Source organism: Chiloscyllium plagiosum, unplaced genomic scaffold (genome assembly GCF_037043375.1).
Source record: "Chiloscyllium plagiosum isolate Xiang-an unplaced genomic scaffold, Cpla_swu_hap1 HiC_scaffold_51, whole genome shotgun sequence".
Classification (NCBI taxonomy): domain Eukaryota; kingdom Metazoa; phylum Chordata; class Chondrichthyes; order Orectolobiformes; family Hemiscylliidae; genus Chiloscyllium; species Chiloscyllium plagiosum.
In genome coordinates this window covers 3,841,805-3,865,747 of record NW_028270189.1, presented here as the reverse complement: position 1 = coordinate 3,865,747, position 23,943 = coordinate 3,841,805, and the positions used below count along the sequence as shown (strand labels likewise).

Sequence of the window (23,943 nt, the reverse complement as noted above, 5' to 3'; positions counted from 1 at the left end):
GAATGAGGGGAGGGGAGGGGTGGGAGGGAATGAGGGGAGGGGAGGGGTGGGAGGGAATGAGGGGAGGGGAGGGGTGGGAGGGAATGAGGGGAGGGGTGGGAGGGAATGAGGGGAGGGGTGGGAGGGAATGAGGGGAGGGGTGGGAGGGAATGAGGGGAGGGGTGGGAGGGAATGAGGGGAGGGGAGGGAGGGAATGAGGGGAGGGAGGGGAATGAGGGGAATGAGGGGAGGGGTGGGAGGGGAATGAGGGGAGGGGTGGGAGGGGAATGAGGGGAGGGGTGGGAGGAGATGAGGGGTGGGGAATGAGGGGAGGGGAATGAGGGGTGGGAGGGAATGAGGGGAGGGGAGGGAATGAGGGGAGGGGTGGGAGGGAGGAGATGGAGGGAATGAGGGGAGGGAGGGGAATGAGGGGAGGGAGGGGAATGAGGGGAGGGGGGGAATGAGGGGAGGGAGGGAATGAGGGATGGGAGGAGATGGAGGGAATGAGGGGAGGGAGGGGAATGAGGGGAGGGAGGGGAATGAGGGGAGGGAGGGAATGAGGGGAGGGAGGAGATGGAGGGGAGGGAGGAGATGGAGGGAAGGAGGGGAGGGAGGAGATGGAGGGAATGAGGGGAGGGAGGGGAATGAGGGGAATGAGGGGTGGGAGGGAATGAGGGGAGGGAGGAGATGGAGGGGAGGGAGGAGATGGAGGGAAGGAGGGGAGGGAGGAGATGGAGGGAAGGAGGGGAGGGAGGAGATGGAGGGAAGGAGGGGAGGGAGGAGATGGAGGGAATGAGGGGAGGGAGGGGAATGAGGGGATGGAGGGAATGAGGGGAGGGGATGGAGGGAATGAGGGGTGGGAGGGAAGGAATGAGGGGTGGGAGGGAAGGAATGAGGGGAGGGGAGGGAATGAGGCGAGGGCAAAAGAGGGAATGAGAGTTCGGTGGGAGTGAGGGGATGGAGGGGTGAGAATGAGTGGAGGGAGGTGGGTGAGTGGATAAGGGTGGGAGAGGGAGGAAGATATTGGTGGGGAGTGTGTGGTGAGTAGGAGGGAGGAAGCGGAGGGAGAGAATGTGGTGTGGGTTGTGAAACTGTAAGTGAGGTGGAGGGGGTAAGATAATGAGGGTATTGAGGAAGGTGAAAGGTGTGAAATGCAAAGGGTGGACGTCTCCACAGCAGCCGTGCTCAGGATGCCAGGCGTGCAGCCAGTGAAGGATGCTGCTGAGAGTTTATTACCGTCGAGGGAATGATTAGCCTCGCTCCTCAGAGGGGGTTGCTTGCCACAGCCCTTCCCTGGTGCAGCTGCCTGGATCGCCTACCCCAGTCCTGATCTGGGGCTTTAAATTGTGATCGTCGCAGCCAGAGAACACTCTCACTGCTATGTGGTCACTGCTCCGTGTCGGCACGTTTCAGGTGTCCCCACCCGATCTCGTGTCTATTTAATCGACCTTCATTGTTGGTCATCCCTCGTGGCCATCCCTTTGCATCTGTCTCTATCCCTCGCTGAGGCTGTGCGATCTAATTGAACTGATCTTCCATTGACCCTGTCCAGCTGCGTCGTGAGGCTAGGATGCGGAGGGAATATCTCTACCGTAAGGCGCAGGAGGACAAGCTGCGCAGCATCGAGGAGAAGAAACAGAAGCTGAAATATGCGCTCGAAGGTGAGATACAATCACGTGCAGGTCTCTGGCTTCAGGGCTCTGAGGGTGGGGCAGCTTTGCTCTGGATTTCAACCTGGGTTGTACCCGACCCAGGAGTGTTTGAAATGGTTTCTAATCAAACTCCAGAGCTGCCACTAAATAGCTCAGGGGTTAGCAGTGCTGCCGCACCGCGCCAGGGCCCCAGGCTCGATACCCACCCTCGGGTGGGTCGTCTGTGTGGGGTTTGCACGTACTCCCAGTGTCGGCGAGGGGTTTCCTCCCACGGTCCAAATGACGGTCGACGAAACCTCAGGAGGAAAGGCAGAAAAGCTTGCATTCCAGAAACTGGGGCTTGGAGAACTCAGCATAGCTGCCTGTCACAACTGCGCTCGCTCGTGCTCTGTCTCTCGCGCTCGAATGGCAAAGTGATTGACTCTTAACTGCCCTCTGAAATGACCCCGTTGACTCCAGGGTCAGTCAGGGGGGATAGAGCAGAATTCGAATCGCTACAGCGTGGAAACAGGCCCTTCAGTCCAACGGGTCCACACCGACCCTACAAAGAGTAGCCCACTCAGACCCGTTCCCCTTCTGCATCATCCTAGATTTACCCTGTGATTAATGTACACATCCCTGGGCACTACGGGACAATTTAGCACGGCCAATCCACCCTAACCTGCACATCCCTGGGCACTACGGGGACAATTTAGCACGGCCAATCCACCCTAACCTGCACATCCCTGGGCACTACGGGGACAATTTAGCACGGCCAATCCACCCTAACCTGCACATCCCTGGGCACTACGGGGACAATTTAGCACGGCCAATCCACCCTAACCCGCACATCTTTGGAGGAAACCGGAGCACCCAGAGGAAACCCACGCAGACACGGGGCAGGGAGAATGTGCAAACTCCGCTCAATCACCCGAGGCGGGAATCGAACCGGGTCCCTAACGCTGTGAGGTAGCGGTGCTAACCACTGAGCCACCGTGTCGCCCCCCCCCACTGCAGCTTCTGACTTGGGAGGATGGAGCACGGAGGTTGTGAGTGCTGGTTTGCGAATGGCGCACAGTCGATGGGCCAAAGGGCCTTTCCCTGTCTCTAAATGGCGGGCATCCGGGAGGTGGGGTCCATCTTACAGACTGAGGTGAGGTGTCCCTCAAAGCGGTCGCCCAGTCTGCGTTCAACCTCGGCTGGTGTGGTGAAGCAGAGAGCAGCAAATACCAAGCTGATTCACCAAGGGCCCTGGGACCTTAAACAGTGCAAAGGAGAATGGACAAGTGTTGCACCTTCTGTGGTGGCTTCAGAAGCTGCCGTGGGAGGGAGTGCGGATGTTTTAGGAATGATGGAGGAGTGGACCGGGTGGGGGGGGGGATGGTGGTCACAGGAGCAAAATGTCAATGGGAGAGGGGAAGCCTGTTAAAACTTGAAAGGGTTCAGAAAAAATTTACAAGGATGTTGCCAGGGTTGGAGGGTTTGAGCTACAGGGAGAGGCTGAACAGGCTGGGGCTGTTTTCCCTGGAGCGTCGGAGGCTGAGGGGTGACCTTATAGAGGTTTATAAAACAATGACGGGGCTTGGATAGATAAATCGACAAGGTGTTTTCGCCAAGCCTTTTAAATGCTGTCATTGTACCAGCCTCCACCACTTCCTCACACGTACCACCCTCTGTGTGAAAACTTTGCCCCTTGGTCTCTTTTGTATCTTTCCCCTCTCACCCTAAACCAATGCCCTCTAGTTCTGGACTCCCCGACCCCAGGGGGAAAAGACCTTGTCTATTTATCACATTTCCATCACATTTCCAACGCCCCTCCTCCAAGTCCCTCCTCCCTACCTTTTATCTTCTCCTGCTGAACACTCTCTGCTCATTCCTGAAGAAGGGCCTGTGCCCGAAACGTCGAATCTCCTGTTCCCTGGATGCTGCCTGACCTGCTGTGCTGTTCCAGCAATAAAGTTTCAACTTGTCTATTTACCCTATCCATGCCCCCCTCATGATTTTATAAACCTCTAATTCTGGACTCCCCCACCCCAGGGGGAAAAGACCTTGTCTATTTACCCTATTCACACCCCCCCCCCATGATTTTATAAACCTCTAGTTCTGGGCTCCCCCACCCCAGGGGGAAAAGACCTTGTCTATTTACCCTATCCATGTCCCCCCTCATGATTTTATAAACCTCTAGTTCTGGGCTCCCCCACCCCAGGGGGAAAAGACCTTGTCTATTTACCCTATCCATGCCCCCCCTCATGATTTTATAAACCTCTAGTTCTGGGCTCCCCCACCCCAGGGGGAAAAGACCTTGTCTATTTACCCTATCCATGCCCCTCTCATGATTTTATAAACCTCTAGTTTTGGGCTCCCCCACCCCAGGGGGAAAAGACCTTGTCTATTTATCCTATCCAATGCCCCCCTCATGATTTTATAAACCTCTAGTTCTGGACTCCCCCACCCCAGAGGGAAAAGACCTTGTCTATTTACCCTATCCATGTCCCCCCTCATGATTTTATAAACCTCTAGTTCTGGACTCCCCCAGCCCAGGGGGAAAATACCTTGTCTATTTACCCTATCCACGCCCCCCTCATGATTTTATAAACCTCTAGTTCTGGACTCCCCCACCCCAGGGGGAAAAGACCTTGTCTATTTACCCTATCCATGCCCCCCTCATGATTTTATAAACCTCTAGTTCTGGACTCCCCCACCCCAGGGGGAAAAGACCTTGTCTATTTACCCTATCCATGTCCCCCCCTCATGATTTTATAAACCTCTAGTTCTGGACTCCCCCACCCCAGGGGGAAAATACCTTGTCTATTTACCCTATCCATGTCCCCCTCATGATTTTATAAACCTCTAGTTCTGGACCCCCCCCCCCCCCCCCCCCACCCCACCCCAGGGGGAAAAGACCTTGTCTATTTACCCTATCCATGCCCCTCTCATGATTTTATAAACCACTATGTATCACCACCCTTTACGGGAAAAAAGAAGCCCCTTGGGTCCCTTCTATATCTGTTGTTTATCCTCCACCTCTCTCGGCCGTGCCTTCCAAGCTCTTCCCCCCCCCCTCCCCGTTTAAAAAAAAAAGACTTCCCCTTGGTTTGATCCTTCCTGGCCCTCGCCTTTAAATGTCTACCACCTAGTTTCGACTCGGGGGGGTGGGGAGGGAATGAAACAACGTCAGCCCTATCTGTGCGTCTCGTAGTTTTATAGACTGTGACCAAGTCTCCCCTCCCAGAGGAGACAGCCCTGATTTTTCCAGCCTCCTACTCCTCGTCCTTGAAGTTCATAGGTCGGCCAGGCGTGGGGTAAAGAGAGCTGGCCTCCTTCCCTGCGGCTGGTTGGCCAACCAGATGGGATTTAAAGGCGATTGACCGGCGTTTTTTAACGCTCCCCCTCCCCCCGTGGGTTTTGAAGCCACGGGGTTGGGGGGGGAGGAGGGGAAGGGTAACCCGGGCACTCAGGTTAACGGCTCCCTCCCTTCCTGAACCCCCGCAGAGAACCGCCTGATCCCCACCGAGCTGCGACGCGAAGCGCTGGAGCTGCAGAAGGTCCTGGAGTACGACGACGAGGGGGGCGAAGGTGAGCGGGGCGGGGGGGGCACGGCTCAACCCACCCCCCACCTCCGGAGGTGCCCGGTGGTGGGGGGGAGGGGGAAATGGCAGAACGGGAGTGGGAAAGATTCGCGGGAGGGGAGCGTGGGGGTGTGGTGGGATTGAGGGAGGTGCAGCACTCGCTGGTCGAGCTGGGTGGGGGGGGGTGTGTAGTGTGGGACGGAGGGTGTGCGCGAGGACCGGATAAACGTGGGGTGGCGATGAGGTTTGGGGTGAGGTGGGTTGTGGTACAATGGGTGTGCGGTGCGCGGTTGGGGGATTGCGGAGTGGGGGCCGGTGTGCGGTTGGGGGATTGCGGTGAGGGGTGCGGTGCACGGTTGGGGATTGCAAAGTGGGGGGCGGTGCACGGTTGGGAGTTTGCGGTGAGGGGTGCGGTGCACGGTTGGGGATTGCAGAGTGGGGGGTGGTGCACGGTTGGGGATTGCGGTGAGGGGTGCGGTGCACGGTTGGGGATTGCAGAGTGGGGTGCGGTGTGCGGTTGGGGGATTGCAGAGTGGGGGGTGATGCACGGTTGGGGATTGCAGAGTGGGGGGGCGGTGTGCGGTTGGGGGATTGCAGAGTGGGGGGGTGGTGTGCGGTTGGGGATTGCAGAGTGGGGTGCGGTGTGCGGTTGGGGGATTGCAGAGTGGGGGGTGGTGTGCGGTTGGGGATTGCAGAGTGGGGGGTGGTGTGCGGTTGGGGATTGCAGAGTGGGGGGGTGGTGTGCGGTTGGGGATTGCAGAGTGGGGGGGTGGTGTGCGGTTGGGGATTGCAGAGTGGGGGGTGGTGTGTGGTTGGGGATTGCAGAGTGGGGGGGTGGTGTGCGGTTGGGGATTGCAGAGTGGGGGGTGTGCGGTTGGGGATTGCAGAGTGGGGGGTGGTGTGCGGTTGGGGATTGCAGAGTGGGGGGTGATGCACGGTTGGGGATTGCAGAGGGGGGCGGTGTGCGGTTGGGGGATTGCGGTGAGGGGTGCGGTGTGCGGTTGGGGGATTGCAGAGTGGGGGGTGGTGTGCGGTTGGGGATTGCAGAGTGGGGGGTGGTGTGCGGTTGGGGATTGCAGAGTGGGGGGGTGGTGTGCGGTTGGGGATTGCAGAGTGGGGGGTGGTGTGCGGTTGGGGATTGCAGAGTGGGGGGCGGTGTGCGGTTGGGGATTGCAGAGTGGGGGGGCGGTGCACGGTTGGGGATTGCAGAGTGGGGGGGTGGTGTGCGGTTGGGGATTGCAGAGTGGGGGGCGGTGCGCGGTTGGGGATTGCAGAGTGGGGGGCGGTGCGCGGTTGGGGATTGCAGAGTGGGGGGCGGTGTGCGGTTGGGTATTGCAGAGTGGGGGGGTGGTGTGTGGTTGGGGATTGCAGAGTGGGGGTGCGGTGTGCGGTTGGGGGATTGCAGAGTGGGGTGCGGTGTGCGGTTGGGGATTGCAGAGTGGGGGGGTGGTGTGCGGTTGGGGATTGCAGAGTGGGGGGGTGGTGCGCGGTTGGGGATTGCAGAGTGGGGAGCGGTGTGCGGTTGGGGATTGCAGAGTGGGGTGCGGTGTGCGGTTGGGGATTGCAGAGTGGGGGGGCGGTGTGCGGTTGGGGATTGCAGAGTGGGGGGTGATGCACGGTTGGGGATTGCAGAGTGGGGGGGTGGTGTGCGGTTGGGGATTGCAGAGTGGGGTGCGGTGTGCGGTTGGGGATTGCGGAGTGGGGGGGTGGTGTGCGGTTGGGGGATTGCAGAGTGGGGGGCGGTGTGCGGTTGGGGATTGCGGAGTGGGGGGGTGGTGTGCGGTTGGGGATTGCAGAGTGGGGGGGTGGTGTGCGGTTGGGGATTGCAGAGTGGGGGGGCGGTGCGCGGTTGGGGATTGCAGAGTGGGGGGGCGGTGTGCAGTTGGGGGATTGCAGAGTGGGGGGGTGGTGTGCGGTTGGGGATTGCAGAGTGGGGGGCGGTGTGCGGTTGGGGATTGCAGAGTGGGGGCGGTGCACGGTTGGGGGATTGCAGAGTGGGGGGTGGTGTGCGGTTGGGGATTGCAGAGTGGGGGGGCGGTGTGCGGTTGGGGGATTGCAGAGTGGGGGGTGGTGTGCGGTTGGGGATTGCAGAGTGGGGGGCGGTGCGCGGTTGGGGGATTGCAGAGTGGGGGGGCGGTGTGCGGTTGGGGGATTGCAGAGTGGGGGGCGGTGTGCGGTTGGGGATTGCAGAGTGGGGGGGCGGTGTGCGGTTGGGGATTGCAGAGTGGGGGGTGGTGTGCGGTTGGGGGATTGCAGAGTGGGGGGCGGTGTGCGGTTGGGGGATTGCAGAGTGGGGGGGTGGTGTGCGGTTGGGGATTGCAGAGTGGGGGGCGGTGTGCGGTTGGGGATTGCAGAGTGGGGGGGCGGTGTGCGGTTGGGGGATTGCAGAGTGGGGGGTGGTGTGCGGTTGGGGATTGCAGAGTGGGGGGTGGTGTGCGGTTGGGGATTGCAGAGTGGGGGGGCGGTGTGCGGTTGGGGATTGCAGAGTGGGGGGTGGTGTGCGGTTGGGGATTGCAGAGTGGGGGGCGGTGTGCGGTTGGGGATTGCAGAGTGGGGGGGCGGTGCACGGTTGGGGATTGCAGAGTGGGGGGGTGGTGTGCGGTTGGGGATTGCAGAGTGGGGGGCGGTGCGCGGTTGGGGATTGCAGAGTGGGGGGTGGTGTGCGGTTGGGGATTGCAGAGTGGGGGGTGATGCACGGTTGGGGATTGCAGAGTGGGGGGCGGTGTGCGGTTGGGGATTGCAGAGTGGGGGGGTGGTGTGCGGTTGGGGATTGCAGAGTGGGGGGGTGGTGTGCGGTTGGGGATTGCAGAGTGGGGGGGCGGTGCGCGGTTGGGGATTGCAGAGTGGGGGGTGGTGTGCGGTTGGGGATTGCAGAGTGGGGGGGTGGTGTGCGGTTGGGGATTGCAGAGTGGGGGGTGGTGTGCGGTTGGGGATTGCAGAGTGGGGGGGTGGTGTGCGGTTGGGGATTGCAGAGTGGGGGGGCGGTGCGCGGTTGGGGATTGCAGAGTGGGGGGTGGTGTGCGGTTGGGGGATTGCAGAGTGGGGGGCGGTGTGCGGTTGGGGATTGCAGAGTGGGGGGGTGGTGTGCGGTTGGGGATTGCAGAGTGGGGGGTGGTGTGCGGTTGGGGATTGCAGAGTGGGGGGGCGGTGTGCGGTTGGGGGATTGCAGAGTGGGGGGTGGTGTGCGGTTGGGGGATTGCAGAGTGGGGGGCGGTGCGCGGTTGGGGATTGCAGAGTGGGGGGGCGGTGTGCGGTTGGGGGATTGCAGAGTGGGGGGCGGTGCGCGGTTGGGGATTGCAGAGTGGGGGGCGGTGTGCGGTTGGGGATTGCAGAGTGGGGGGCGGTGCGCGGTTGGGGATTGCAGAGTGGGGGGCGGTGTGCGGTTGGGGGATTGCAGAGTGGGGGGCGGTGCGCGGTTGGGGATTGCAGAGTGGGGGGGCGGTGCGCGGTTGGGGATTGCAGAGTGGGGGGCGGTGCGCGGTTGGGGATTGCAGAGTGGGGGGCGGTGTGCGGTTGGGGATTGCAGAGTGGGGGGCGGTGTGCGGTTGGGGGATTGCGGTGAGGGGTGCGGTGTGCGGTTGGGGATTGCAGAGTGGGGGGCGGTGTGCGGTTGGGGATTGCGGTGAGGGGTGCGGTGCGCGGTTGGGGATTGCAGAGTGGGGGGTGGTGTGCGGTTGGGGATTGCGGAGTGGGGGGTGGTGTGCGGTTGGGGATTGCAGAGTGGGGGGCGGTGCGCGGTTGGGGATTGCAGAGTGGGGGGTGGTGTGTGGTTGGGGATTGCAGAGTGGGGGGGTGGTGTGCGGTTGGGGATTGCAGAGTGGGGGGGCGGTGTGCGGTTGGGGATTGCAGAGTGGGGGGTGGTGTCCGGTTGGGGATTGCAGAGTGGGGGGGCGGTGTGCGGTTGGGGATTGCAGAGTGGGGGGGCGGTGTGCGGTTGGGGATTGCAGAGTGGGGGGTGGTGTCCGGTTGGGGGATTGCGGTGAGGAGTGTGGTGCGCGGTTGGGAGATTACGGTGGGAGGTGCGATGCGCGTTTGGGGGATTGCGGTGAGGAGGTGGTGCCTGGTTGGGGGATTGTGGTGAGGGGTGCGGTGCACGGTTGGGAGATTGCGGTGAGGGGTGTGGTGCGCAGTTGGGGGATTGCGGTGAGGGGTGCGGCGCGCGGTTGGGGGAATGCGGAGTGGGATGCGATGCCCGGTTGGGGGAATGCGGAGTGGGATGCGATGCCCGGTTGGGGGAATGCGGAGTGGGATGCGATGCTCAGTTGGGAGATTGCGGTGAGAGGTGCGGTGCGCGGTTGGGGGATTGCGGAGTCGGGTGCGTTGCCCGGTTGGGGATTGCGGAGTCAATTGCGGTGAGGGTTGGGGGATTGCGGAGTGGGGTGCGGTGCCCGGTTGGGGGATTGCGGTGTGGGGGGCATTACGCAGTTGGGTGGTTTGCGATGCGCGGTTGGGTGATAGCGGTGGGGTGCGGTGCCCCGGTTGGGTGATAGCGGTGGGGTGCGGTGCCCCGGTTGGGGGATAGCGGTGGGGGTGCGGTGTCCGGTTGGGGGACCGAGGTGGTGGGTGCGATGCACGATTCGAGGATCGCAATTGGGTCGGGGATCGTGGTGGGGGGCGTGGTGCCCGGTTGGGGGATCGCGGTGGGGGGGCGGTGGCCGGTTGGGGGATCGCGGTGGGGGGGTGGTGGCCGGTTGGGGGATCGCGGTGGGGGGGTGGTGCCCGGTTGGGGGATCGCAGTGGGGGGGGTGGTGCCCGGTTGGGGGGTCGCGGTGGGGGGTGCGGTGTCCGGTTGTGGGATCGCGGTGGGGGGGTGGTGCCCGGTTGGGGGATTGCGGTGGGGGGGCGGTGCCCGGTTGGGGGATTGCGGTGGGGGGGCGGTGCCCGGTTGGGGGACTGTGGTGGGTGGTGCAGTGCACGGTTGGGGGATTGTGGTGGTGGGGGGGCGGTGCCCGGTTGTGGGATCGCGGTGGTGGGGGGGTGCCCGGTTGGGGTTGGTCCTGTGTGAGCCGCGGTTCCCTCACTAACCCATCGCCCATCTCAGGGGTGAGCAGCCAGCTTGATGACGAGTACAAGTGGGCTGGCGTGGAAGATCCAAAGATCATGGTCACCACCTCGCGGGACCCCAGCTCCAAACTCAAGCAGTTCGCCAAGGTGAGAGCGCGAGGCACTGCCGCGGCGGGTTGGGGGGGGGGGGGAAGGGGGGGTGGCTCAGCGTTCCCAGGCTGCCTGCCTCGGGGGGGAGCTGCGAGTCTCAGGCCGGCTCTCAGTTCCGTGGCCTTTTCCGTCTTTGTTTCAGGAAGTCAAGCTGATTTTCCCTAACGGCCAACGTATGAACCGAGGGAAACATGACATCGGCGCGCTGGTGCGGGCGTGCAAGGCCGGAGGGGTGACCGACCTGCTCATCGTTCACGAGCACAGAGGGGTACCAGGTCAGGCACTGCGCAGCTCGCGTTAGCCAGGGACGGACTGGGCGCACAGGGTCACTGGACATCCGCCGTCACAAATAATGGGCGAAGGATTACAGGGAGCATGGTGGCTCAGGGGTTGGCACCACTGCCTCACGCCGCCAGGCACCCGGGTTCAATTCCAGCCTCGGGCGACTGTCTGTATGGAGTTTGCACATTCTCCCCGTGTCTGCGTGGGTTTCCTCCGGGTGCTCCATTTTCCTCTCACAGTCCAGGGATGTGCAGGTTAGGGTGGATTGGCCGTGCTAAATTGTCCCGTAGTGCCCAGGGATGTGCAGGTTAGGGTGGATTGGCCGTGCTAAATTGTCCCGTAGTGCCCAGGGATGTGCAGGTTAGGGTGGATTGGCCGTGCTAAATTGTCCCGTAGTGCCCAGGGATGTGCAGGTTAGGGTGGATTGGCCGTGCTAAATTGTCCCGTAGTGCCCAGGGATGTGCAGGTTAGGGTGGATTGGCCGTGCTAAATTGTCCCGTAGTGCCCAGGGATGTGCAGGTTAGGGTGGATTGGCCGTGCTAAATTGTCCCCGTAGTGCCCAGGGATGTGCAGGTTAGGGTGGATTGGCCCGTGCTAAATTGTCCCCATAGTGCCCAGGGATGTGCATGTTAGGGTGGATTGGCCGTGCTAAATTGTCCTGTAGTGCCCAGGGATGTGCAGGTTAGGGTGGATTGGCCGTGCTAAATTGTCCCGTAGTGCCCAGGGATGTGCAGGTTAGGGTGGATTGGCCGTGCGAAATTGTCCCCGTAGTGCCCAGGGATGTGCAGGTTAGGGTGGATTGGCCCGTGCTAAATATGGGGGTAGGTTTGGGGGCGTGAGTCTGTGTTAACTGTTCTTGGGAGGGTCAGTTCAGCCGTGGTGGCCCTGAAGGAATTCTTGGCAAGGTACCTGGTGTAAGTACTTTACAGTAGTAATGGAGAGTGAAAACCGAAAACCTGTGGACCCCCGTCGGGATTCGAACACCAACGTGGTGGGTGTGGAGAACGTGCAAACTCCACGTGGTCAGTCACCGGGATCGACCGGAATCTCACCCGTGAGGCAACAGCGCTAACCACTGAAACGCCCTGTCCCCAGTGGTGGTAAGAGGAATAGCTACAGTCAGCACGTTCGATTTGGAGAAAGGGGCGCGCTCATCAGGCTGGAAGTTTGCAAATATTATGCTCCTTCTTTCGAGGAGCCGGCAACGACGAGCCAATTCGGCCTAATCTCCGATATGATGCTGAGGCGGTGGTTTACTATCAAGGAAATCTTATGAAGGCTTTCGCAAAGCATGACGTTATTAGAACCACACGCACCTTTACCAAAGGGCTGACCTCTTTGACGAATCAATTGGCACGTTTTTCCAGAACGCAACTCTCGAGGATCGACACTGAGGTGTCAGTCGATGTACTCTATTGGGCTGTCCGTGCGACACAGAAGGCCAAGTAAGGGGTGAGGTTGAGGGTGAAGAGATTGGCTAACCTTTTCTTTTCCTCTTCTCTCTCCCTCCTCCGTTCCGTCCGTAACCCCCAGACGGGCTGGTGGTGTGCCACCTGCCCTTTGGTCCCACCGCGTACTTCACCCTCGCCAACGTGGTGATGCGTCATGACATCCCAAAGATTGGCACCATGTCCGAGGCCTACCCGCATCTCATCTTCCACAACCTGACCTCAAAGCTGGGCCTCAGGGTAGGTACGACGGGGTGTTGAGGAGGGGGCGGGGGTGCGTGGAGGTTGGGGAAGGGAGCGGAGGGGGTTTCCGTGCCTGTTCGGGGAAAACAAAAGCTCCAGGTTAGGGTGGATTGGCCGTGCTAAATTGTCCCGTAGTGCCCAGGGATGTGCAGGTTAGGGTGGGTTGGCCGTGCTAAATTGTCCCGTAGTGCCCAGGGATGTGCAGGTTAGGGTGGGTTGGCCGTGCTAAATTGTCCCGTAGTGCCCAGGGATGTGCAGGTTAGGGTGGATTGACCGTGCTAAATTGTCCTTGTAGTGCCCAGGGATGTGCAGGTTAGAGTGGATTGGCCGTGCTAAATTGTCCCCGTAGTGCCCAGGGATGTGCGGGTTAGGGTGGATTGACCGTGCTAAATTGTCCCTGTAGTGCCCAGGGATGTGCGGGTTAGGGTGGATTGGCTGTGCTAAATTGTCCCGTAGTGCCCAGGGATGTGCAGGTTAGGGTGGATTGGCCGTGCTAAATTGTCCCCGTGGAGCCCCGGGATGTGCAGGTTAGGGTGGATTGGCCGTGCTAAATTGTAGCCGTAGTGCCCAGGGATGTGCAGGTTAGGGTGGATTGGCCGTGCTAAATTGTCCCCGTAGTGTCCAGAGATGTGCAGGTTAGAGTGGATTGGCCATGCTAAATTGTCCCATAGTGCCCAGGGATGTGCAGGTTAGGGTGGGATTGGCCATGCTAAATTGTCCCATAGTGCCCAGGGATGTGCAGGTTAGGGTGGATTGGCCGTGCTAAATTGTCCCATAGTGCCCAGGGATGTGCAGGTTAGGGTGGATTGGCCGTGCTAAATTGTCCCGTAGTGCCCAGCGATGTGCAGGTTAGGGTGGATCGGCCGTGCTAAATTGTCCCATAGTGCCCAGGGATGTGCAGGTTCGGGTGGGTTGGCCGTGCTAAATTGTCCCGTAGTGCCCAGGGATGTGCAGGTTAGGGTGGGATTGGCCGTGCTAAATTGTCCCATAGTGCCCAGGGATGTGCAGGTTAGGGTGGATTGGCCGTGCTAAATTGTCCCCGTAGTTCCCAGGGATGTGCAGGTTTGGGTGGATTGGCCGTGCTAAATTGTCCCCGTAGTTCCCAGGGATGTGCAGGTTTGGGTGGATTGGCCGTGCTAAATTGTCCCCATAGTGTCCAGGGATGTGCAGGTTAGGGTGGATTGGCCGTGCTAAATTGTCCCCGTAGTGTCCAGGGATGTGCAGGTTAGGGTGGATTGGCCGTGCTAAATTGTCCCCGTGGAGCCCAGGGATGTGCAGGTTAGGATGGATTGGCCGTGCTAAATTGTCCCCATAGTGTCCAGGGATGTGCAGGTTAGGGTGGATTGGCCGTGCTAAATTGTCCCCGTGGAGCCCAGGGATGTGCAGGTTAGGATGGATTGGCCGTGCTAAATTGTCCCCGTAGTGCCCAGGGATGTGCAGGTTAGGGTGGATTGACCGTGCTAAATTGTCCCCATAGTGTCCAGGGATGTGCAGGTTAGGGTGGATTGGCCGTGCTAAATTGTCCCCGTGGAGCCCAGGGATGTGCAGGTTAGGATGGATTGGCCGTGCTAAATTGTCCCGTGGAGCCCAGGGATGTGCAGGTTAGGGTGGATTGGCCGTGCTAAATTGTCCCGTAGTGCCCAGGGATGTGCAGGTTAGGGTGGATTGGCCGTGCTAAATTGTCCCTGTAGTGCCCGGGGAAGTGCAGGTTAGGGTGGTTTGGCCGTGCTAAATTGTCCCCGTAGTGCCCAGGGATGTGCAGGTTAGGGTGGATTGTCCGTGCTAAATTGTCCCTGTAGTGCCCAGGGATGTGCAGGTTAGGGTGGATTGGCCGTCTAAATTCTCCCGTGGTACCCAGGGATGTGCAGGTTAGGGTGGATTGGCCGTGCTAAATTGTCCCGTAGTGCCCAGGGATGTGCAGGTTAGGGTGGATTGGCCGTGCTAAATTGTCCCCGTAGTGCCCAGGGATGTGCAGGTTAGGGTGGATTGGCCGTGCTAAATTGTCCCCGTAGTGCCCAGGGATGTGCAGGTTAGGGTGGATTGGCCGTGCTAAATTGTCTCCGTAGTGCCCAGGCATGTGCAGGTTAGGGTGGATTGGCCGTGCTAAATTGTCCCCGTAGTGCCCAGGGATGTGCAGGTAAGGGTGGATTGGCCGTGCTAAATTGTCTCCGTAGTGCCCAGGGATGTGCAGGTTAGGGTGGATTGGCCGTGCTAAATTGTCCCCGTAGTGCCCAGGGATGTGCAGGTTAGGGTGGATTGGCCGTGCTAAATTGTCCTGTAGTTCCCAGGGATGTGCAGGTTAGGGTGGATTGGCCGTGCTAAATTGTCCCCGTAGTGCCCAGCGATGTGCAGGTTAGGGTGGATTGGCCGTGCTAAATTGTCCCCGTAGTGCCCAGGGATGTGCAGGTTAGGGTGGATTGGCCGTGCTAAATTGTCCCCGTAGTGCCCAGGGATGTGCAGGTTAGGGTGGATTGGCCGTGCTAAATTGTCCCGTAGTGCCCAGGGATGTGCAGGTTAGGGTGGATTGGTCGTGCTAAATTGTCCCCGTAGTGCCCAGGGATGTGCAGGTTAGGGTGGATTGGCCGTGCTAAATTGTCCCCGTAGTGCCCAGGGATGTGCAGGTTAGGGTGGATTGGCCATGCTAAATTGTCCTGCAGTTCCCAGGGATGTGCAGGTTAGGGTGGATTGGCCGTGCTAAATTGTCCCATAGTGCCCTGGGATGTGCAGGTTAGGGTGGATTGGCCGTGCTAAATTGTCCCCGTAGTGCCCAGGGATGTGCAGGTTAGGGTGGATTGGCCGTGCTAAATTGTCCCCGTAGTGCCCAGGGATGTGCAGGTTAGGGTGGATTGGCCGTGCTAAATTGTCCTGTAGTTCGCAGGGATGTGCAGGTTAGGGTGGATTGGCCATGCTAAATTGTCCCCGTAGTTCCCAGGGATGTGCAGGTTAGGGTGGATTGGCCGTGCTAAATTGTCCCATAGTGCCCTGGGATGTGCAGGTTAGGGTGGATTGGCTGTGCTAAATTGTCCCCGTAGTGCCCAGGGATGTGCAGATTAGGGTGGATTGGCCGTGCTAAATTGTCCTGTAGTTCCCAGGGATGTGCAGGTTAGGGTGGATTGGCCGTGCTAAATTGTCCCATAGTGCCCTGGGATGTGCAGGTTAGGGTGGATTGGCCGTGCTAAATTGTCCTGTTGTTCCCAGGGATGTGCAGGTTAGGGTGGATTGGCCGTGCTAAATTGTCTCCGTAGTGCCCAGGGATGTGCAGGTTAGGGTGGATTGGCCGTGCTAAATTGTCCCGTAGTGCCCAGGGATGTGCAGGTTAGGGTGGATTGGCCGTGCTAAATTGTCCCCGTAGTGCCCAGGGATGTGCAGGTTAGGGTGGATTGGCCGTGCTAAATTGTCCCCGTAGTTCCCAGGGATGTGCAGGTTAGGGTGGATTGGCCGTGCTAAATTGTCTCCGTAGTGCCCAGGGATGTGCAGGTTGGGGTGGATTGGCCGTGCTAAATTGTCCCCACAGTGCCCAGGGATGTGCAGGTTAGGGTGGATTGGCTGTGCTAAATTGTCCCCGTAGTGCCCAGGGATGTGCAGGTTAGGGTGGATTGGCCGTGCTAAATTGTCCCGTAGTGCCCAGGGATGTGCAGGTTAGGGTGGATTGGCCGTGCTAAATTGTCCCTGTAGTGCCCGGGGAAGTGCAGGTTAGGGTGGTTTGGCCGTGCTAAATTGTCCCCGTAGTGCCCAGGGATGTGCAGGTTAGGGTGGATTGTCCGTGCTAAATTGTCCCTGTAGTGCCCAGGGATGTGCAGGTTAGGGTGGATTGGCCGTCTAAATTCTCCCGTGGTACCCAGGGATGTGCAGGTTAGGGTGGATTGGCCGTGCTAAATTGTCCCGTAGTGCCCAGGGATGTGCAGGTTAGGGTGGATTGGCCGTGCTAAATTGTCCCCGTAGTGCCCAGGGATGTGCAGGTTAGGGTGGATTGGCCGTGCTAAATTGTCCCCGTAGTGCCCAGGGATGTGCAGGTTAGGGTGGATTGGCCGTGCTAAATTGTCTCCGTAGTGCCCAGGCATGTGCAGGTTAGGGTGGATTGGCCGTGCTAAATTGTCTCCGTAGTGCCCAGGGATGTGCAGGTTAGGGTGGATTGGCCGTGCTAAATTGTCTCCGTAGTGCCCAGGGATGTGCAGGTTAGGGTGGATTGGCCGTGCTAAATTGTCCCCGTAGTGCCCAGGGATGTGCAGGTTAGGGTGGATTGGCCGTGCTAAATTGTCCTGTAGTTCCCAGGGATGTGCCGGTTAGGGTGGATTGGCCGTGCTAAATTGTCCCCGTAGTGCCCAGGGATGTGCAGGTTAGGGTGGATTGGCCGTGCTAAATTGTCCCCGTAGTGCCCAGGGATGTGCAGGTTAGGGTGGATTGGCCGTGCTAAATTGTCCCCGTAGTGCCCAGGGATGTGCAGGTTAGGGTGGATTGGCCGTGCTAAATTGTCCCGTAGTGCCCAGGGATGTGCAGGTTAGGGTGGATTGGTCGTGCTAAATTGTCCCCGTAGTGCCCAGGGATGTGCAGGTTAGGGTGGATTGGCCGTGCTAAATTGTCCCCGTAGTGCCCAGGGATGTGCAGGTTAGGGTGGATTGGCCATGCTAAATTGTCCTGTAGTTCCCAGGGATGTGCAGGTTAGGGTGGATTGGCCATGCTAAATTGTCCCCGTAGTTCCCAGGGATGTGCAGGTTAGGGTGGATTGGCCGTGCTAAATTGTCCCATAGTGCCCTGGGATGTGCAGGTTAGGGTGGATTGGCTGTGCTAAATTGTCCCCGTAGTGCCCAGGGATGTGCAGATTAGGGTGGATTGGCCGTGCTAAATTGTCCTGTAGTTCCCAGGGATGTGCAGGTTAGGGTGGATTGGCCGTGCTAAATTGTCCCATAGTGCCCTGGGATGTGCAGGTTAGGGTGGATTGGCCGTGCTAAATTGTCCTGTTGTTCCCAGGGATGTGCAGGTTAGGGTGGATTGGCCGTGCTAAATTGTCTCCGTAGTGCCCAGGGATGTGCAGGTTAGGGTGGATTGGCCGTGCTAAATTGTCCTGTAGTTCCCAGGGATGTGCAGGTTAGGGTGGATTGGCCGTGCTAAATTGTCCCCGTAGTGCCCAGGGATGTGCAGGTTAGGGTGGATTGGCCGTGCTAAATTGTCCCCGTAGTTCCCAGGGATGTGCAGGTTAGGGTGGATTGGCCGTGCTAAATTGTCTCCGTAGTGCCCAGGGATGTGCAGGTTGGGGTGGATTGGCCGTGCTAAATTGTCCCCACAGTGCCCAGGGATGTGCAGGTTAGGGTGGATTGGCTGTGCTAAATTGTCCCCGTAGTGCCCAGGGATGTGCAGGTTAGGGTGGATTGGCCGTGCTAAATTGTCCGCACAGTGCCCAGGGATGTGCAGGTTAGGGTGGATTGGCCGTGCTAAATTGTCCCCGTAGTGCCCAGGGATGTGCAGGTTAGGGTGGATTGGCCGTGCTAAATTGTCCCCGTAGTGCCCAGGGATGTGCAGGTTAGGGTGGATTGGCCGTGCTAAATTGTCCCCGTAGTGCCCAGGGATGTGCAGGTTAGGGTGGATTGGCCATGCTAAATTGTCCCCGTAGTGCCCAGAGATGTGCAGGTTAGGGTGGATTAATCAGGGGTAAATGTATAGTAATAGGGGAGGGGAAGGGGTCTGGGCGGGTTACTCTTCGGAGAGTCGGTGTGGACTTGTCAGGCCGAAGGGCCTGTTTCCACACTATCGGGATTCTCGGATTCCCTGCTGACAGCTGCTTTGTCGTTTTGTAGGTAACCAGTATCCTCAAGTATTTATTCCCCGTCCCGAAAGAAGACAGCAAAAGAGTAATCACATTCGCTAACCAGGATGACTTCATCTCTTTCAGGTATGTGTTGGGAGGGAATCCGTCCGTGTGTGTGTAGGGGCGAGGGGGGAGGGTCGATTTTGAAAAAGACCTGTTTTGCGTACAGTACAGGCAGATCGCGCTGTGCAAGAACAGAGCGAGGAATAAGATGTCAGGGAAGGCGCACTAACAGCAAGACGGCGGTCTGTTCAGGAGTCCGATTACAAAGGGGAAGGAGTTCTTAAATCTGTTGGTCTGTGTGTCTGCGCTTCTCCCCAATGGAGGAGATGATCACTGGGGTGGGAGGGGGCTTTGATGTCTTCCCAAGGCAGCGCGAGGTGTAGACGTTGTCAGTGGGTGGAAGGTTGGTTTGCGTGACGGACACAACTCTCTGTAGTTACTCGTGGGCAGAGCAGTTACTGTGATGCGGCGATAGAATGCTTTTCACTGTGCACGTGTAAAAGTTGGTCAGAGTCCTGAGGGTGTACACCTGTTGCTATGCGTACGCGGCATTAAGTGGTGGTGGTACCGATCCCCTTGAAAGGGTGGCACGTCGGCCCAGTGGCTGGTACCGCTGCCTCCCAGCGCCAGGTTCGATTCCAGCCTCGGGTGACTGTCTGTGTGGGGTTTGCACATTCTCACCCCACCGTGACTGTGTGGAAATCCCAAAGATGTGCAGGTCAGGGTGGACCGGGCAAAAGTGAGGACTGCAGATGCTGGAGATCAGAGTCGAGAGTGTGGTGCAGGAAAAGTACAGCTGGTCAGGCAGCATCCGAGGAGCAGGAGAGTCGATGTGTCGGGTGAAAGCCCTTCCAGATGAAGGGCTCTGGCCCGGAACGTTGACTCTCCTCCTTAGGGTGGATTGGCCGTGCTAAATTGCTCACAGTGTGCAGGGATGTGTAGGTGAGGTGGATTAGTCAGGGCTAAGAATAGAATAAGTGGCCCAATAAGTCCACACCGACCCTCCAAAGAGTAACCCACTCAGACCCATTCTCCTACCCCTTCACTCTACATTTACCCCTGACTAATCACCTCCGCTACACGTCCCGGAACACACGAGTCAATTTACCACGGCCAATCCACCATAACCTGCACATCCCTGGGCACTACGGGGACAACTTAGCACGGCCAATCCACCCTAACCTGCACATCCCTGGGCACTACAGGGACAATTTAGCACGGCCAATCCACCCTAACCTGCACATCCCTGGGCACTACGAGGACAATTTAGCACGGCCAATCCACCCTAACCTGCACATCCCTGGGCACTACAGGGACAATTTAGCACGGCCAATCCACCCTAACCTGCACATCCCTGGGCACTACGGGGACAATTTAGCACGGCCAATCCACCCTAACCTGCACATCCCTGGGCACTACGGGGACAATTTAGCACGGCCAATCCACCCTAACCTGCACATCCCTGGGCACTACAGGGACAATTTAGCACGGCCAATCCACCCTAACCCGCACATCCCTGGGCACTACGGGGACAATTTAGCACGGCCAATCCACCCTAACCCGCACATCCCTGGGCACTATGGGACAATTTAGCACGGCCAATCCACCCTAACCCGCACATCCCTGGGCACTACGGGACAATTTAGCACGGCCAATCCACCCTAACCTGCACATCCCTGGGCACTACGGGGACAATTTAGCACAGCCAATCCACCCTCACCTGCACATCCCTGGGCACTACGGGACAATTTAGCACGGCCAATCCACCCTAACCTGCACATCCCTGGGCACTACGGGACAATTTAGCACGGCCAATCCACCCTAACCCGCACATCCCTGGGCACTACGGGACAATTTAGCATGGCCAATCCACCCTAACCTGCACATCCCTGGGCACTACGGGACAATTTAGCACGGCTAATCCACCCTAACCTGCACATCGCTGGTCACTACCGGGACAATTTAGCATGGCCAATCCACCCTAACCTGCACATCCCTGGGCACTACGGGACAATTTAGCATGGCCAATCCACCCTAACCTGCACATCCCTGGGCACTACGGGACAATTTAGCACGGCCAATCCACCCTAACCTGCACATCCCTGGGCACTACGGGGACAATTTAGCACGGCCAATCCCCCCTAACCTGCACATCCCTGGGCCCTACGGGGACAATTTAGCACGGCCAATCCACCCTAACCTGCACATCCCTGGGCACTACGGGACAATTTAGCATGGCCAATCCACCCTAACCTGCACATCCCTGGGCACTACGGGGACAATTTAGCACGGCCAATCCCCCCTAACCTGCACATCCCTGGGCACTACGGGGACAATTTAGCACGGCCAATCCACCCTAACCTGCACAACCCTGGGCACTACGGGGACAATTTAGCATGGCCAATCCACTCTAACCTGTACATCCCTGGGCACAACGGGGACAATTTAGCACGGCCAATCCACCCTAACCTGCACATCCCTGGGCACTACGGGACAATTTAGCACGGCCAATCCACCCTAACCCGCACATCCCTGGGCACTATGGGACAATTTAGCACGGCCAATCCACCCTAACCCGCACATCCCTGGGCACTATGGGACAATTTAGCACGGCCAATCCACCCTAACCCGCACATCCCTGGGCACTACGGGACAATTTAGCACGGCCAATCCACCCTAACCTGCACATCCCTGGGCACTACGGGGACAATTTAGCACGGCCAATCCACCCTAACCTGCACATCCCTGGGCACTACGGGGACAATTTAGCACGGCCAATCCACCCTAACCCGCATATCCCTGGGCACTATGGGACAATTTAGCACGGCCAATCCACCCTAACCCGCACATCCCTGGGCACTACGGGACAATTTAGCACGACCAATCCACCCTAACCTGCACATCCCTGGGCACTACGGGGACAATTTAGCACGGCCAATCCACCCTAACCCGCACATCCCTGGGCACTACGGGGACAATTTAGCACGGCCAATCCACCCTAACCTGCCCATCCCTGGGCACTACGGGGACAATTTAGCACGGCCAATCCACCCTAACCCGCACATCCCTGGGCACTACGGGGACAATTTAGCACGGCCAATCCACCCTAACCCGCACATCCCTGGGCACTATGGGACAATTTAGCACGGCCAATCCACCCTAACCTGCGCATCCCTGGGCACTACGGGGACAATTTAGCATGGCCAATCCACCCTAACCTGCACATCCCTGGGCACTACGGGGACAGTTTTGCACGGTGGATTGGCTGGGCTAAATGGTCCCGTAGTGCCCAGGGATGTGCAGGTTGGCCATGGGGAAAGCAGGGTTACAAGGATAGGGGTGTGCCTCTTGGTGGGCTGCTGATGGGGAGAATCGGTGTGCATCCGATGGGCTGGGGGACACAGTCTGGGTTCTGCCGTCACCGTTCCTGCGGGAGGAAATACTCGCCGAGTAGGCGAAAGGTTCAGTGGGCTACGTTCCCCTTTTGCGGGACTGCCCGCAAGGGGGAGGTTGGTGGTCTTCCTGTATTGTGTAGCGTTTAGGTGAATGGGAGGTAATTTATTCACACGTGAAGTCAGAGGGTGTTAGGCCGGACAGCAGCAACTGAGCGTGGCCAATGGACTGAGAAGTCTGTAAGCGAGCCAACAGTGCTCCCCATTGTGCCACGTCCCTTTTCCATTTGCTGGCTCTTCATCCCTGGGTTCCCATTGGCTGCCCGCCTGCCCTTGGCGTTGCTATGGGGTCGAGAGCAGTGCTTCATGGGAGGGTTAGGCCGAAGGTCAAATGGCCCCATCTCTCGCTGTGGAGGAGCGGCAAAGCTGGCCATTCTCTGGCCTGGTGGGGAGCAGGTTAGCAGCTGCCAGGGGAGCACTTTTGCAGGGGGTGACCGTAGTTCTGTCCTGTTTTTTTTTAAAATAGCGGTGGAAAAGGATCGACTGGATCTAAAAAGTTGGAAGTTTTAAATTGGAGGGAGGCCAGTTTTGACACCCCCAAGGCAAGCCCTTTCACAGGTTGATTGGGGGGCAGATGTTTGCAGTTAAAGGGAAGCCTTTAGAAATGAGGTAACGTGGAACATTCTAGCGCCCTCGGTGTTGCGTCGATCTGTGGAACCAATCTGAAGCCCCTGTCTCCGACACTATTCCATTCTCATCCATATGCCTATCCAATGCCCTTAAAGTTGGCGAGTCTACTACTGTGGCAGACAGTGCGTTCCACGCCCCCTCCTATTCTCTGAGTAAAGAAACTCCTTCTGCCATCTGTCCTATATCTATCACCCCCTCAATTTAAAGCTGCGTCCCCTCGTGCTCGCCATCACCATCCGAGGGAAAAGCCTCTCCCTGTCCACCCTATCTAACGAGAGTCCAGAGAGTGTGTCTTCCTGTTCAGGTGAAAGGTCATGGCTGGTAGGCGTGGGGAACATTGAGTGACTAGAAAAATTGAGGGTTCGGTTAAGAATAAGAAGGAAGCGTATGTCGGGTATTGCTGGCAGAGATTAGATTAGATTAGATTCCTTACAGTGTGGAAACAGGCCCTTCGGCCCAACAAGTCCACACCGACCCTCCAAAGAGTAACCCACCCAGAACCATTACCCTCTGACTAATGTACCTAACACTAAGGGCAATTTCCCCGTGGCCAATTCACCACATCTTTGGACTGTGGGAGGAAACCGGAGCACCCAGAGGAAACCCGCACAGACACGGGGAGAACGTGCAAACTCCACACAGATAGTCAGCCTGAGGCTGGGATCGAACCCAGGACCCTGGTGCTGTGAGGCAGCAGTGCTAACCACTGAGCCACCGTGCGATCAAGTGAATTCTTAAGAGTATAAAGGCTGTAGCGAAATCCTTTGGAAGGAAATCGGAAGGGCAAAAAAGGGGACATGAGATAGCTTTGGCAAATAGGGTTAAGGGGAATCCAAAGGGATTTTATAAATACGTTCAGGACAAAAGGGTAACTTGGGAGAAAACAGGGGCCATTGAAGGTCAGCAAGGCCACCTATGTGCGGAACCATAGGAGATAGATCGGATCCCATTCCCTACAATGTGGAAACAGGCCCTTTGGCCCAACAAGTCCACACTGACCCTCCAAAGAGTAACCCACCCAGACCCATCTTCCTCCGACTAATGCATCTAACACCTTGGACAATTTAGCACGGCCCATCCACCCTGACCTGCCCCTAGGGGAGGTGCTAAACACAAGCTTTGGGGTGGCGAAGGATATGGAAGATGGAAAACTTGGGAAATAAACAGCGACATCTTGAAAGTAAGAGGAGGGTGGGAGCTGTGAGTTGCCCCCCCCCCAGCGACCCGGGAAGTGATGGGCAAAACCAGGCAGTCCTTCAGCCCGCTGTTAACCCGGATGGGCGGATTAGCCGTGGGAAATGCGGACTTGCAGGGATGGGGCAGGGGTTGGGTCTGGCTGTGACACTGGGCGAAAGTGAGGACTGCGGATGCTGGAGATCAGAGTCTAGATTAGAGCGGTGCTGGAAAAGCACAGCAAGGTCAGGCAGCGTCCGAGGAGCAGGAGAATCGACGTTTCGGGGCAAAAGCCCTCCTGACGAAGGGCTTTTGCCCGAAACGTCGATTTTCCTGCACCTCGGATGCTGCCTGACCTTGCTGTGCTTTTCCAGCACCGCTCTAATCTAGACTCTGGCTGTGATGTAGGGGTCCTATGAAACACTCGCGGACGTGATTTGATCTCCGCAGAATGATTGCTGTGTAGCTACACTAGCCGTAGAACATTCCAGCGCAGTACAGGCCCTTCGGCCCTTGATGTTGTGCTGACCTGAGAAACCAATCTGAGGCATATCTATCCTACACGATTCCATTTTC

The 23,943-nt window shown here is 58.4% G+C and overlaps 1 protein-coding gene across 1 annotated transcript; it reads left to right on the top strand.

Annotated features, from left to right (window-relative positions):
- The first annotated feature begins 1,063 nt into the window (after window positions 1-1,063).
- On the top strand, window positions 1,064-23,833 carry imp4 (IMP U3 small nucleolar ribonucleoprotein 4). The gene is made up of 7 exons (XM_087985235.1): window positions 1,064-1,640; window positions 5,103-5,186; window positions 10,221-10,330; window positions 10,476-10,608; window positions 12,149-12,303; window positions 18,099-18,193; window positions 23,818-23,833. Exons 1-7 carry the CDS (start codon window positions 1,550-1,552, stop codon window positions 23,831-23,833), a joined length of 684 nt encoding a protein of 227 aa, XP_087841361.1. The 5' UTR covers window positions 1,064-1,549.
- Window positions 23,834-23,943: the final 110 nt, after the last annotated feature.